Below are 13,699 nucleotides of genomic sequence, written 5' to 3'. Positions count from 1 at the left end.
AGGCAGGACTAAGAAGGGTGGGGGGACGGACAAGTGTGTGTGTTGGGGCAACGACTGAGACAGAGAACTTTTCGCTGTGTCTCGGTCTCCCCACTCCAGTCCCCAAACAAATAAAGATCCGGGGAAGTCCAAAGGTAATAAAACCCGAGCTGCAAGTATCTGACAGGTAGTTGGGGTTTTGAGTGTCATTCTATTCTCTATAAAAGCAAATGACAGTCGTAAACTTCTCAATTTATCCGCTACCATAAAACGAAACTTCAAGGGAGTTGCTAAAGGGGGGGGGGGTCCTCTCTTTTTTGCTCAGTCCTTGTTTTCTTCCTTTTCCTCCTCTTCTTTCTCCTCTTCCTCATTTCCTTCTTCCTCCACCTTCTCCTCGTCTCGGGCTCCCGGCAGTTTATCCTTGTTGTTCTCCTTTTTCCACTTCATCCTTCGGTTCTGGAACCAGATCTTCACTTGTCTCTCAGTCAGTCCCAGGGCGTGAGAGACTTCAATCCGGCGCTTTCGTGTCAAATAAGGATTAAAGAGAAACTCCTTTTCTAGTTCCAAGGTCTGATACCGGCTGTAAGTTTGCCTTCCGCTGCGCCGCCCCGGAGCTGGACAGAACAGAAGCCCAGTCTGGTTATGTTTGGGTGGGGGCCTGGCTTTCCCCTGTCACTCTTCCTCCCCTGAAGTCCCCCCTGTGGTCTGCCCAGTTCCCCTCCCTCCTGCAGAAAAGGCAAGAGTGGAAATCAGGCAAGGGCAGGAAAGTTTGGGGGGTTTGTTTTGGTTTGGCTTCACCTTGGGAGGTGGGGGGGCAGGCACTGGGGTCTGTCTGGAAAGTAGGGGCTGGCAGAGGCCAGGGGGGCACTGTAGAGTCTCCCCAGGCCTGCAGTCCCAGAAAACTGGCCCTTGCAGCTTTGTTCACAAGTGCAGAGGGGCATTGGGTGAGCAGGGCTGGGGACAGACTCTGTTTCCAAAAGGAAGGCATAAGGGCTGGGGGTGAAGAAGTGGGGCTCTGTTCACTGCCCTTCCTCGGATCTCTCTGCCTAATGCTTTTCCAGAAGAAAAATAATTGATCTCCTGGAATGTGTCACTGCTTGGCCTGATTGCTAACTGGAGACCAGCAAATAAATCACGGGCCATCCCCACTGGAACTTGTCGCCTTCTCGCGTCCCCTTTTACTTCGAAACTGGGCTCTGAGGGGCCACCCTTGGAGGGGCTCATGACCTGAGCTGCCCTGAGGGTCTCAGGGAGACCCCGCAAGCCTTTGATTGGGGATAGCTTGGCGAGGGTCCCCTGGACCTCAGAGCTCTCTAATCTGCATGGCCTCCATCCTTTCCGGGACTCTTTTTTCTTCTCCCTGGCTCTCTCTCTCTTCTCTCCAACTGAGGGAAGTAAAGCAAAGTTGGGGTAGTGGCCCTAAGGTTAGCTCTCTGAGAGGAGGTGGTGGGTGCCCCAGACAGGCAGAGCACCTGTCCTTGGGGTCCCGTCACCCTCTGATCCAGCTAGGGAAGGGAAGCAGGGGTCTCCCTTCACCCCAAGACAGCCTGGCCACTGTCCTGGACTGAGGCTGTCTGCCTTATGGAGAAACTGGCTTGCTCCAAAGGCTGATAACCTCAGGGTCCCCGGCCCCTTCCCAGCCACCTCCCCAACTTTGACTAGAGATGGTGAGAGGGAGAGACAGAGCGGGGTGGAGGGGAGAGAGAGAGAGACAGACAGACTGACTGACTGACAGAACTGAAGAAAACGTTCTTTTTAACCCTTTGCACCCAGACACCACCTTTTCCCCCACCTTCACCCCAACCCCCCAAATCTCCCAGGCGAACTCCGTGCCCCACCCCCAGCTGAACCTCCCAACCTCCAGAAACCCACTCACGCCCGGGGGTGGGGCCCGAGAGAGCCCCAAGCCAGGAGGTAAAGCGAGGGCAGACATAAAGGAGGCAAGGGCGGGGGGAAGACCCCGGAGCGCGGGAGACCAAGGGGGAAAGAGAAAAGGCTTCTCACCGTGGGGTCTCATCCATGGAAACATGAGGCTGGGAGACGAGTTTTGATTTAAGTGGCCTTGTCCTTCGCTACTGTTAGTGTTGGCGGAGGATTTACAGTCGGGATATTGCACCACGCTCGCCTCTTGTTGAGCCCCATAAAGGGACTGTCTGGGGAGCGCCTCGTAGCCATAGAATTTGGAGGCGTCTCCGTGGCAGCTCAGCGAGCACGGGTTCTGCTGGTAGCCCGAGTTGGAGATGCCCGAGGTGCCGTGGTGGAAGAAGTCTTGGACGTGGTGCGAGGCGTGCTGGAAGCCGGGCGCCGAGCCGCCGGGCCCGTACACCAGCGCATGGCTCCGGCCCACGCTCTGCGGGAAGCGGCAGTCGTAATAGGCCGGCTCCAGGGACTCGCCGCCTTTGTACTTGGAGAACAGGGGGTTGACGAAGTAGGAGCTCATGCTGGGCACATGAAAACCCGCCGCCCTCTCCCCTCTGGCTCCCGACTCCCCCCGCCCGGGACCCCGAAACTGCCCTCCCCCTGGGAGCGATCCCCAGGCCGGCCGGCTCCCCGGGGCGGCGGGCCGGGCTGGGCAGGTGGGGGGCGCCTGGGTGCCGGCGGGGCGGCGCAGCTCCCGGGCTGGGCGCGGGCGGCGGCGGGCGAGCGGGCGGCGGCGGCGGCGGCGGCGGCGCGGCTCTCTTCACTGTCGGTAGGTAGAGCTCGCGCTCTCGCACTTAGCTCTTTCCTTTAACAGCCCAGGCGAATTCCTCAATTCCTCAGACTCCCGGCGGTGGCGGCGCTTACACGCGATTCGCGTTCATCAATCCACGACATGAAGACAGGCGAGAGGGAGAGAGGGAGAGAGGGAGAGAGGGAGAGAGAGAGAGGGAGAGAGGGAGAGAGAGAGAGAGAGAGAGAGAAGAAAGGGAGGGATGGCGGGAGGGTGGTAGAGGGGTTCAGGGCTGGGGGGGGACCTGGAAGAAGGGCAGGGGAGGAAGGGGGAGGGATGGGGGTGTGGTATGTCGGTGGGGGGGTGGTGAGCCAGCCCTAGCTAATGACTAGGGCCAGCTTTTCCAAGGTGCGCATTCAGATTTGAAGGTGCCTCTCCCCCCTTCTCTTTTCCTTCCTCTCAGAGAGAGACAGAGAGAGAGAGAGATACCTGAGCCAGCAGGTCAACTCAGGTTACCTCAACAGGTATAAGACCCCCGAGGGGTTGAATGCCAACAAGAAACAGTTGCTCCCCTAACCCCCAAAGATGGGCTCCCCAGGGGGGTCCTTAAGTCTGGGGACTCTGAGGAGGAACAAGCACAAGCGCATCATATCCCCAAACACTTCAGGCATCAGAACCCTCCATGGCTCTTGCCCCTCCCCAGGGTGGGAAGCTGTCCTGTCTTCCCTAGATCCTTAAGATTCTCTTGCCTGCCTGCCTGCTGTGGGTAGTGGAGAGGGCCAGAGGCAGGGGGCACTCCATATACCCAGTCAGGGCTGCACTGACCCTTCAGACACCAGCTCCTGCCTGAGGCAGGAAGCCCGGGCAATAGCCACGAGCTTGCTGGAGAGCAAAGCTGCCGGTGGGGACAGAGAAGGAGAGGGCAGCTGGTGGGTCCCTGGCTTCTGGCTGGGCTGATCCAGGAGGTTTCTTCTTAGGAGACCCCTTGTATCTGGGTTGGAGGAGACTAAAAGCAGGCCTCTTAGCTGTCCCCACATACCCTAACCCCATAGGAAATGCCAGTTTGGCTAGGAGGGGCCCCCTGGCTTCACCACCCCCCCACACACTTCCCCAGGCAGGCTGCCCAGGCCAGGATGTGGATGGGAACTGTCAACAGACACTCTTTAAATATTTACCCACACTTTCTCTGGGGGGCTTCCCCCATCCCCAAGACTGGGTAAATTCAAGTTAATTCTAATGGATAAAGGAACCTTATTCCATCAGCACCCTTTCCTGGACATAAACATGTACAATTATGTGGACTTAACCCAGACAGAGAGAAAAGGGAGAAAGTCAGAGAGCTGTGGATATGTGTGCTGTGTGCAGGTGAATGAAGAAGAGCAATAAGAATGATTTTTCCGGTCCTCCCCCTCCACAGTGTGTGAGGTTGTCATACACAGGGCAACGCGGGGCCATACTCGGGACCCACACATATTGTATGTGCTACCTTCCATTCTGAAAAACATCAAATGCATGCTCACTCAGCTATCACGCATGCCATGCCGGGAAGCACCCCTGTCACCTCACAGACACTGTGCACACACATGCACATCTAGGCACATATGAAAATAAGACCTGATAAACACACATGCATCTTTAGCTCTTTGCATCATGAAAAAAAATTGCTACCTATTTTCCTTCCACATCCTGGGGTTTCAGGGTTGGATGAGGAAGGAGGCGGTTAGAAAACCAGATCTTTTTCTTCCCCATCCAGAGCCCAGCTTTGGGGATGGAGGAAGAAATGAAAGTGCAGGGGAGGATGGTGTAGAGAGAATGAGCTTCCCCCTTTTGTATCTAAATAATTGCTGAGGAAATGGCCACTGTCAGCCAAATTCCCAAAGGAGAGTCACTGGTGGCCCAGCAAGAGACGCTTCCAGGATCCCCTGAATTTGGAAGAACCTACCCCCGTCTGACTTAGGGACCGCCCAAACTCTGTGACACCCAGAACTCTGGCCCTGGAGCAGCAGGAGGGGGGAGGGTCAGCGGAGGGCCGTGCCAGGGCTGCAGGCCTCCCCAGGGTCCATGGCAGTAGAGGGCATGACAGAGGTCTCCTCCACTACCAGAGCACGCTGCAGGTTTGGTTCTGGCCCTGCCTTTTCTGAGCCTGTTCTGTGGCTACTGAGCTGAACGAGACAGACGCTGGGCTCCCAGCTTCTAGGTCACTGGGGACTGTCATAAATACTTTCTCTTCCCCCCCCACCCCGGGAAAGAGGAGGCTGGGCAGGCCAGATCCGCTCTGGGGCCTGCGCCTTATCTTTTAGGGGCTGGGGGGATATCTCGACACTTTATGGTCCAGCGAAAACCCTGCCACAGAACTAGTCTTCCGGGCCTTTGTGTCCTGGAATGTGACTGTCCCGAGTGTGCTGCCAGCACCGTCTGCTCCGAGAGCCCACCAGTCCCGAAATCCCTGGTTGGACTTGGTTTCCCCTTTCGGGGTGGAGGGGGGGCGTCCCTCGCCTTTTCTTTCTTTCGTTCATTTGATTGTTTTTTTCTTTTACGCGTATCTGGTTGATTTCTCTCCGGGAGCCTGGATATAAAGGAACCGCAAGCAGCCATCCTTGCTGGGGCGTCTCTGTCCCTCGCCCCGAGGCCTGCACCGCCCTCTTAGGTACCACGGATTTATGGTCGTTTGTCCGGGTCATTCTGCCTTTTCGTGTTAATTACGCGCTGCCTGCTTCGTGCTTATCTCCTCCGCAAAGCGATTGTTTTCGGCGCCCGCCCTCCTGAGATTCCCGAGTCTGCTGCCAGAGCGAGGGCCCACCTCCCGCCGCCACTCTCGATTTATTTACACCTCACAGGTGAGAGGATTGATTTGCTCAGAGCCAGAGGGGCCGGGCTGGGCCGGGGCGCCGGGCCTTCTTGTCGCTGCTCCTCGGGGCTGGGCCTCAAACGTCAGTGCGGCCAGGCCGGCCGGGGGCACCGCCGCCGCCTCTAACATTGAGCAACAGCGCCACCTCGCGTCCACTTGCTCCAATGCAGTCCGGCCGGGAAAAAGCCAACAGCTAGAGCAAGCAGGTCCCCAGGCTTGACCCAAAGGTGGGAGGTGGGAGGAAGGAGTTTCCAAATGGGTGCGCGTGAGAGGGGTCCCCGGAAGGGATTTCCCTCCGGACCGCTTCTCTTTTGTTTTCTAAATTCTCGAAATAAACCTTGTCAAAGGTTTCACACTATTTTCTGTCACCCTCCCTTCCCGCATTAAGAGACACTGTGAAAAGGAACTGCCGCGATTTCCCCCGCGTTCAGGCGCATTTCTGGCCTCGGAACACCTCCGCGCACGCAGATGCACGCCCCGAAGCTCCCGCGACCGCCTGCCCGCGGCGCGCACCCTAAACTCCTCGCTCCTCTTACCCTGCCGCTGGCTCCGCACCGCCTATTCCGCTGCCGCCTGCAGGACTTTGGGGTGGGATTCTGACTTCTCCCGGCTCTTTGCCCCCTGGTTTGTAGCCCATCCCTCTCTCTCACGCGCGCGCTCTCTCCACCTCTGCCTCCCAGCCAGTGAGGTCCTGTTCTCCGTGGACCATAGACAAAACATTCCTATAATCCGATTTCAAAGGAAAGAGTGTCCACCTTATTTAAACCATAAAACAATTAAGCCCAGACGTCTAGCCAGCTCCGCGCTGCTGTTTTGTTCGGCCCCATTCAGAATCCAGCGCAGGGAGACAAACAGCGCCATAAAAGAGGCATTTCGGGGCCGCGGAAATGTACCTATCCTCTGCCTTCCCAAGTGGAACAACCTTTAGGGTTTTGTGATTCTGACAAAGGAGCAGAGGAGAGGTGGGAGGAGAAGATTAGGGCAGGGGGGCGTTTGCAAGCCCCTCTTTCCTCCCCAGCTTTCGTTTCTTTCCCCAGATGTGTGTTGTGTTGTGGTGGTTTGAGTTCACAAATGACAATAAATAAAACTAGAATCCAATCCTGACCTGCAGGCTGGAGGCCGAGCTGGTACTGAACAGTGGGCTGGACCGGGTGGGCCTGCTCTGGATCCCACGCTCTGCTCGGGGCCCTCCTTCCTGCCCGGAGCAAGGCCGGCTCAGGCGGGCCGCAGGAAGCAGGCCGCGCTGACGGACTGACGAGGGGAGGCGACAGGGCCTTGGAGCAGGGGCGGGGTGGAGGCCCGGAAACGCCGCCGAGCTCGGGCCGGAGAGAAGCCTGAGTCCCTGCGGTCAGGACCGAGGGAGACGGGTGCCTTGTCCTCCGCCCGGTGCGGAACTGAGGCCAGGGTCCCAGAACAGCAAAATGGCCCAGGGGAGGAGCGAGGAAGGGAGAAAAGAGAGAAAACTACAGGCAAAGCACCTTTCAAAAGGACCGAGAAAACAATCGCTTCTGGAATTGGGGAGGTCTCTTAAGCGGGGAAGACGAGAGGAAATATCAAAACAAAATGTTCACCTCTTCCCACCTTCCTCCAGCTCCCGAAATTGGAGTATTTAGTAGAAGCAGGGAGTAGGAGATTCAAATGATGGGGAAGGGGCTGGTCCCTACAAGTGCCTCACCAGTCCTGTAAGGTGATGCCATGGAGGAAGCTGCACAGGGACTGGGGTCCCCAATTGTTTTCTCCTACGGTGGTATTCCCCAAGTATTCAGAGCAACATTCTGCACCCTCGCCAGAATGGGCAGCCCGAGATATTAAAGGGCTATATTTCAAGCAGTCTGAGTTTAATAGTTTCCAGATTGGGGGATTTCCGAGAATGGGGGCGCCGGGCCGAGTCATACCCGGCAGCTTGAGTCTGCTTCTGATTAGCAGATGAAAACTGCCGGTTCTGGGGAAGGCGCTCTGGGGTGCTATGCAGCCAACCAGACCCGTTGGGCTGTTACACACACATCCCCACATCCTTGCCCCTTGGGTCCCACAGCCACCAGAGAACACCCCATTCCTGGCTAATCCCTGACCAGCTTCCTTGGGCCCTAGCTGCGCCATCTCCCAGAAATGCTGCAGCCGCTCAGCATAACCCCGGCACCCCCAGATCAACATTCAAAATAAGCACCAGAGAGAGAGATTGATTAGAAAAGAGAGAACCAGGAGGTGGAGGAGAGAGAGAGGAGCTGAGAATACATTGAGAAGTAGAAACTAAATCTAATTCTGATTCTGGTTTTGCCATCTTTCTCCTTCCTCCCTCTCTCCCTTCCTTCTCTTTCTTTCCCTCTTTTTCTCTTTCCTCCCTCCCTTCCTCCCTCCCTTGCCCACTTCCTTCACTCCTTCCTTCCTCCTTTTCTTCCCTCCCTACCCTCTCTCTGCATCTTCCTTCTTTCACTCTCAATGCCCAGTGCCTGTCCGGCTCCCTAAGGCCTGCTGGGCCTTCTTCCTCACCATTCACCACACACCCTCCCTAGCACTGCCCCCACCCACCCACAAGCCACCCCTCAAAGCACCGATGCAGCCGGGCAAGAATCCAGCCCGGGCCCTCACCCAGCACCCAACTTTCATCTTTACCTATCTCTTCCCTCCGATCTCATGTACTCATAAATTATTACAATTAATTACAGCCAGGGAAAACCATTCATGGTGTGCCCCCACCCCCAGGGACTCCATCGAGCTACCAGGAGACTCACAGGCAGCCAGCCTGGGCAGGCACAAGCTGGACCCGGGCCTCGGCAGCCTCCACTGCACCCTGGGAGCCCTCAGCCCCATCGCACCCTGCCTGGAGAAGCGGCGGGGACTTGCCCTTCCGAAGCAGAGGGAGCCCCTTGCCTGGCTCCCGCCTCCCCCAAAGGATCTAAGCACTTGCTTCCTCCACGCCAGAAGCCTGGGAGCCACAGGGAGGAGAAATAACGAGAACTGGATACGGTTGGGTTTCTGGTTCTTTAAGTGACTTCGATATATTAACACAGAGCTGTTCTACCAGAACAAACAGAAGCACGTTACAGGACGGACTCTGGGGATGAGGAGACACTGCTATGTACACGCCAGAGGCGCTGGCCTGAGCCGCCGGACCCAGCCTGCGGCATGGTCCCCGGCCCTCGCCCCTCAGCTTCTGGGCTGGGAAGCATTCTTGTGTATATGTGTGTGTCTTTTTTTTTTTTTTTTTTTTTGTACAAAATCTGCACGCAGAGCACCCCAGGCCTGGGGAAGGATGGCCCAGACCAAATACAACACAGGAGAAAAAAAATAGAAATATAGCGATTCAAGTACTGGCTTCTCTGAAGAAAGGAGAAAAAAAATCACATTTGTGTGTGTCATTTATTTCAGTTGCGCTGGGAGAAGAGAACGCGGTTTCTCTCCCGGCCTCCTCCTCCTTGCTGGGTAGAACTAACTAAAACACCAATTTCTCAACACTGAACCCTCCCAAATCGCAAGAGTTTTCCTTCTCCCCTTCTCTTTTTTTTCTTTTTAAGCCGACTGGCTTTTCTCTATCTTGCTCTCTCCTTTTCTTTTTCGTGCTGTCTCCCGCCTGGGTTGGGGTATTCTTGTGGGTTTTTTGTTTTTCCCTTGGCTGTGCCGAGGCAGCAGGCTGGGGCAGGGTTTAGGATTGCTCCTTGTCGGTTTTTTCTTTATTCATCTTTTTCATCTTCATCCTCCGGTTCTGAAACCAGATTTTGACCTGCCGCTCGGTGAGGTTGAGAACCCGGGCCACCTCGTACCGACGGTCCCTGGTTAAATACATATTGAAGAGAAACTCCTTCTCCAGTTCCAGCGTCTGATACTTGGTGTAGGGGCAGCGCTTCTTCCTTGTGGAGCGGGCGTGAATCCAGTTGGCCACGGGGTTGCCTGGAGGGCCAAACACAGGCAGGGGTCAGTGGAGCCCCTTTCCAGTCCAGGACGCCTGCCACCCCACCCCCAGCCTCAGCCAGGCTCCCCAAACCCAATAATTGAACCTGAATTTGGGCACGTTTTGCTTGAGGAATTTCCCCCCTTACTCCTTTTGCGTTCTCCCCCCTCCTCATCTTCCCCCTCCTCGGTTTCCAGCACCTAAAACGATAGGAAATCGAAGCTATCAAAGCCTCTACAGTCTGGTCCTCAGCTTCAAGAGTAGTAATTTGAGAATATCCCCATAAAAAGTCCAAATTCCCAACCGTTTCATAGGCCCATAAACGCTTCTCTCTCTTGTTTTTTATTTTTATAGCGAGGTCTCTCTCCTCCCCACTTCCCTCCTCCTCTGCCCCCTCCCATCCTCCCAGCCCACGACCAAGTCCTGAAATTTCAGCAGTTCTGCTTCCTGACCCTGAGAGTCCCCAAGCCCCTCACTACCCTCTCCAGTGCCCCATCTCCGCGCTCTCCGAATTCAACCCTGCTGAGGCGAATTCTCAGAGTGATGCTGGGATGGCAAAAGCCTTTCTCCTCTCCCCAGGGAGCTGCTGGCCTTGGGGACAGGCTCCCCTATATCTTAGCTTCCCTGTTTGGCTTCCAGTGCCCCCTCCTCCTGCCAGCCCCAGGACAGGCTCTGCAGGAGCGAAGCCTCCAATTTCAGGTTTATGGGAGTAGCTGAGGGCAAGGAGGGAAGCCTTCAGAGGGGTATAATTAGGCCCTGGCCCCTTACGGGGCTGCAGGAAAGGATTTCCTGCAACCCCCTCCTGGGACTCCCCCAGACACTTCCTCACACCCAGGGGCTGCACCCCTTCCCGTGCTGTTCCCCCTTCTTTCCTCTTTCTCTGGACCTGCAGCTCTCACCTGTCCCCCCACCCCACCTCACCCCACCTCACCCCACCTCACCTCACCTACCCCTGCCTTTCTTTGCAACACTCAGATGGCTCCTGTTTCCCTGATTGGCGTGTGTGTGTGTGTGTGTGTGTGTGTGTGTGTGTGTGTTGTGTACAATTCTCTAATCTGGGGAGATACCGCTTCCCGCTCCCCACTCCTCATCCCTGACCCCCATTCCCACCCCTCTCTCCTGCAGACGCTCAGAAGAGGGCTCTCAAGTTTAAGGAGACTGGGACCCCACTTCTCTCCCCCAACTCTGGAAGTCCTGATCTCTCCAAGTTCCCAGGCTGGGAGAGCCCCCAGACCCCTCACCCAGTGTTCCTGGGGGAGAAGCCCATGGACCCTCTGTTTTATGAATCTCTAGTGGGGTGAGGACCCCTACACTGCCTGGGAGGTAGGGGGGTGGCTTTTCTCCTTGGGGTTATTTCCTCTCTGCCCCCAGTGTCCTCCCCATCTCTCCCCCATCCCACCCCAAACCATAAAATGAACCTTGCCCCCACCCCATCCCCTGGCCCTGTCTGCATTTCTTCGAAAGTAGCGACTGAGCCAAAAAGCCTGGGCTGGGGGTGTGCGGGCGGGGGTCTCATCAAAGCCAGCTCCTGGGAGAGGAGCCCCCCTCAGCCTTCTCCGAACCTGGCTCCCTGGGCCCCCTTCTCAGACCTTCCTGCCCCTGAAAGCTCCCCAAGGTAATTCGCTTTTATTGAGTCCTCACCCCCTCGCCCTCGCCCCTCTCCCGCGCTCCCTGCGCCGCTCCGAGGGGCTGTAATCCGGCTCCCCCCGCCCGGCCTCCCTTCCCCTCCCGCGCGGGTTGTAAAGGAAAATTGCTCCCAACTTACTGGGGTCCAGGTCGGCCTTCTCCTCTTTGTGCTTGCTGCCGGCGAGGGCGTCCGCCTCGGGCGAGGGCAGGGTCTGCGGGGCGCGGTCGCGCAGTTCCCCGGGCGAGCCGTACATGTAGTCCGGGTAGCTGCGGCCGTCGCCCGGGCCGCAGTCGGCGCGGCGCCCGGGGTAGGCGTCCGGCTTGAGGGCGTAGTGACGACCCCCGGCCGGGAAGCTGGGGAAGGAGACGGCGCCGGACAGCGGCTCGAGCCAAGTCCGCATGTAGCGCGTGTCGGCGCCGAGGTGGGGCTGGGGGCCGTACGGGTGGTAGACCACGGACGACTGCGAGGGCACGGGCGCCCACGACGTGCTGAACACGGCCGGCTTGGGCGCGAAGCTACAGGACGGAAAATCGCTACAGTCCGGCACCAAACCGCTGGGTCTGGCGGCGGCGGGGTGAGCCCCCGTGGCCGGAAACCTGGACGCTAGGAGGTCTTCATTGTCGTGAGAGATGAGCGAGTCCACGTAATAGTTACTGATGGGCCCCGTCGCCGACATCGTAACAGGGTTTTACATACATAAGATTATTGTATGAACTGTATATGTACTTTTTATCTCCTCACAGAACAATCAAGGCAGGTAATTATTTTTCCAGCCTTTTCCCCGCAGCTCATTGGCTCCCCGGCCCCCACGTGATCGTATTTACCCAAAAATACGGCGCGGATCAATGCGCAGGGGCTTTTTTTCCTGGCTTTTTTTTTTTTTTTTTTAACCTTCTCCCACCCTCTTCTCTCTGCTGATCCCCGCGACCTGCGTTTTCCTGGGGGTTCGCAACTCTGGACCCAAGGACCCGGCCACCCCCTCAGGACAACTCGCATCTCAGCAGAGAAGCCCCTGGCTCGTGTCCACCCCTAAGCAGATGGCCTCCGCCCCCACCCCCGGGAGGATTTCTTGATGGGGTGCAAGTGCCACTCCCCGAAGCCAGGGTTTCCGGACCCCCGGGGCCGAGCTGGGCGCGGGAGCCCCGCAGGGGCGGAGAGGCCGGCCGAGGTAGGTGGAGGAACTATTTCTTGACGTAATCCGTCTCTGTCGGCCCCGACGCTCCCGCAGTCTCTGCGCGAGCCGAGATCAGCGATTGTCAGTTCCGAACGTGGCTTTTAAAAATACGTTTTTAAACAGTGTGTATGTATGTATTTCTTTCAGGAGCAGCAGCAGCGAGGGAGGGAGGGAGAGTGGGAGGGGACTGGGGAAGCTGGGGTGGAGGGAGGGAAGGAGGGGAAGGGGAGCGTCCTTCTGCCAGTGGCCAACTCAGCCCCCCAAATTTGGGACAGGGGAAGCTTGGGGAAGGTGGTCCGCGGGTGGGAGGGGTAGGACCTCGGGACCTCCGTACACCTTTGTCACCAGAAGTTCTCTCTTGGCTTTGGCACAGATATGCAAACGCCTTTATTTTAAATTTATTGTATCTATTTATCTTTCTTTGCCAGCCTGGAGAAGTGGAGGAGAGACCTAAACAACTTCAGTGGGTTGTCCCCATCCCGTCTTCCTGCTCGCCCTCCTTTGCCCCCAACTCCACCTCTGAGACATCCTGCCCTCCCCCGCCCCCCAAAAAGAAGTCACTCCAGGGCTCTGTCTGCAGAGAGCCAGGGTGAGAGCGGGCAAGGCGAGAGAGCGACCTCGGTCGTGGGCAAGTAGCTTGTTTTTACGTCCTTCAATAAAAATTTTATGAGGATCATTTGATTGTTCATAAATGTGTCTTTCATTAAATAAAATTGTAGGCTGTTTTTGGAACGGGAAAAAAGCTACAGAGGAATGGGAGAAAGCAATTTCTTTGGAGTCAGACACAGGAATTCTGGAGGGGTAGTGTGATTGTAGGGAAGATCATACAACTTGGATTCCTCCCCCCAATAAGTTGGTCGCTACCCTCCTCCTTGAATCTGGGGTTCATTGCCCAGCCCTCTGCTTTCCATCACACTGTCCCATGGTGGTTTAGCAAAAGTGGGCTTTAGGCAAGCAGGAAATTATCAGCGTGGGTGCAAGAGAGGGGGCAGGGAAGTTGGCTGGGGGCGGGGGAGAAGAGCAGGTGATGTCCCCAGAGACAGATATACCCTAGGCAGGGCAGAGTGAGTTTGAAGGAGGGGTACAATTTCAGGGTCAGCAGGAAAGAGTCCAGTTTGCGCTAGGGGAGTGAGGCAGGAGCTGAGGCTAAGACACAGGCTCTGAGGCAGCAGGGAAGGATGAGTTTTCCCAGATCCGAGATGCCTGCCCTTCTTTCCCCTCTTGTCCCCAGGAAGGGACCAAATGCCAGGGGTGGGGGGCAGAGGCTGCTTCCCCCACACACACCGCACATCTCTGTCGACGTGTCTCCTCTGGGGAGGAGAAGGGCTAGAGAGAGGTGTCCCAGAGAGTGTAATATGTGTGTTTGGGGTGGGGGGAAGTTGAAGGGGAAGGATAGATCTGCAGCTCGAAGCACTGACCCCAGCCTGCCAGGCCCCCTCCCCAGTCCCTACCTCCCCCCACCACCACCCCGGTTATGTCCTTTTCGGTCTAGCAGGGCTGGGATTTCGACGCATGGGGGGCGCGTGACGTGA

General features: G+C 56.9%; 2 protein-coding genes across 2 annotated transcripts; both read right to left on the bottom strand.

The window, feature by feature from the left end:
• Nucleotides 1-219: 219 nt before the first annotated feature.
• HOXC8 (homeobox C8) lies at nt 220-2,419 on the bottom strand (the record flags this gene model as incomplete). Its single annotated transcript, XM_079714186.1, has 2 exons — nt 220-593; nt 1,984-2,419. 2 exons carry the CDS (start codon nt 2,417-2,419, stop codon nt 301-303), a joined length of 729 nt encoding a protein of 242 aa, XP_079570312.1. The 3' UTR covers nt 220-300.
• A 5,723-nt stretch (nt 2,420-8,142) lies between these two features.
• HOXC9 (homeobox C9) lies at nt 8,143-11,783 on the bottom strand. Its single transcript, XM_079715929.1, has 2 exons — nt 11,132-11,783; nt 8,143-9,365 (listed from the first exon to the last, which is right to left on the bottom strand). The coding sequence occupies exons 1-2, from the start codon at nt 11,667-11,669 to the stop codon at nt 9,121-9,123; spliced, it is 783 nt and encodes a 260-aa protein (XP_079572055.1). The 5' UTR covers nt 11,670-11,783; the 3' UTR covers nt 8,143-9,120.
• Between the last annotated feature and the right edge of the window lie 1,916 nt (nt 11,784-13,699).

Source organism: Hyperoodon ampullatus (genome assembly GCF_949752795.1).
Source record: "Hyperoodon ampullatus genome assembly, chromosome: 11".
Classification (NCBI taxonomy): Eukaryota; Metazoa; Chordata; class Mammalia; order Artiodactyla; family Ziphiidae; genus Hyperoodon; species Hyperoodon ampullatus.
This window is presented reverse-complemented; position numbering and strand designations above follow the sequence as displayed.

Coding starts and splice junctions, on each gene's coding strand:
- HOXC9 (XM_079715929.1), bottom strand. CDS start 11,669: ATGTCGGCGACGGGGCCCATCAGTAACTATTACGTGGACTCGCTCATC. Junction 9,366..11,131: donor GAAGGCCGACCTGGACCCCA/GTAAGTTGGGAG, acceptor TTGGCCCTCCAG/GCAACCCCGTGGCCAACTGG.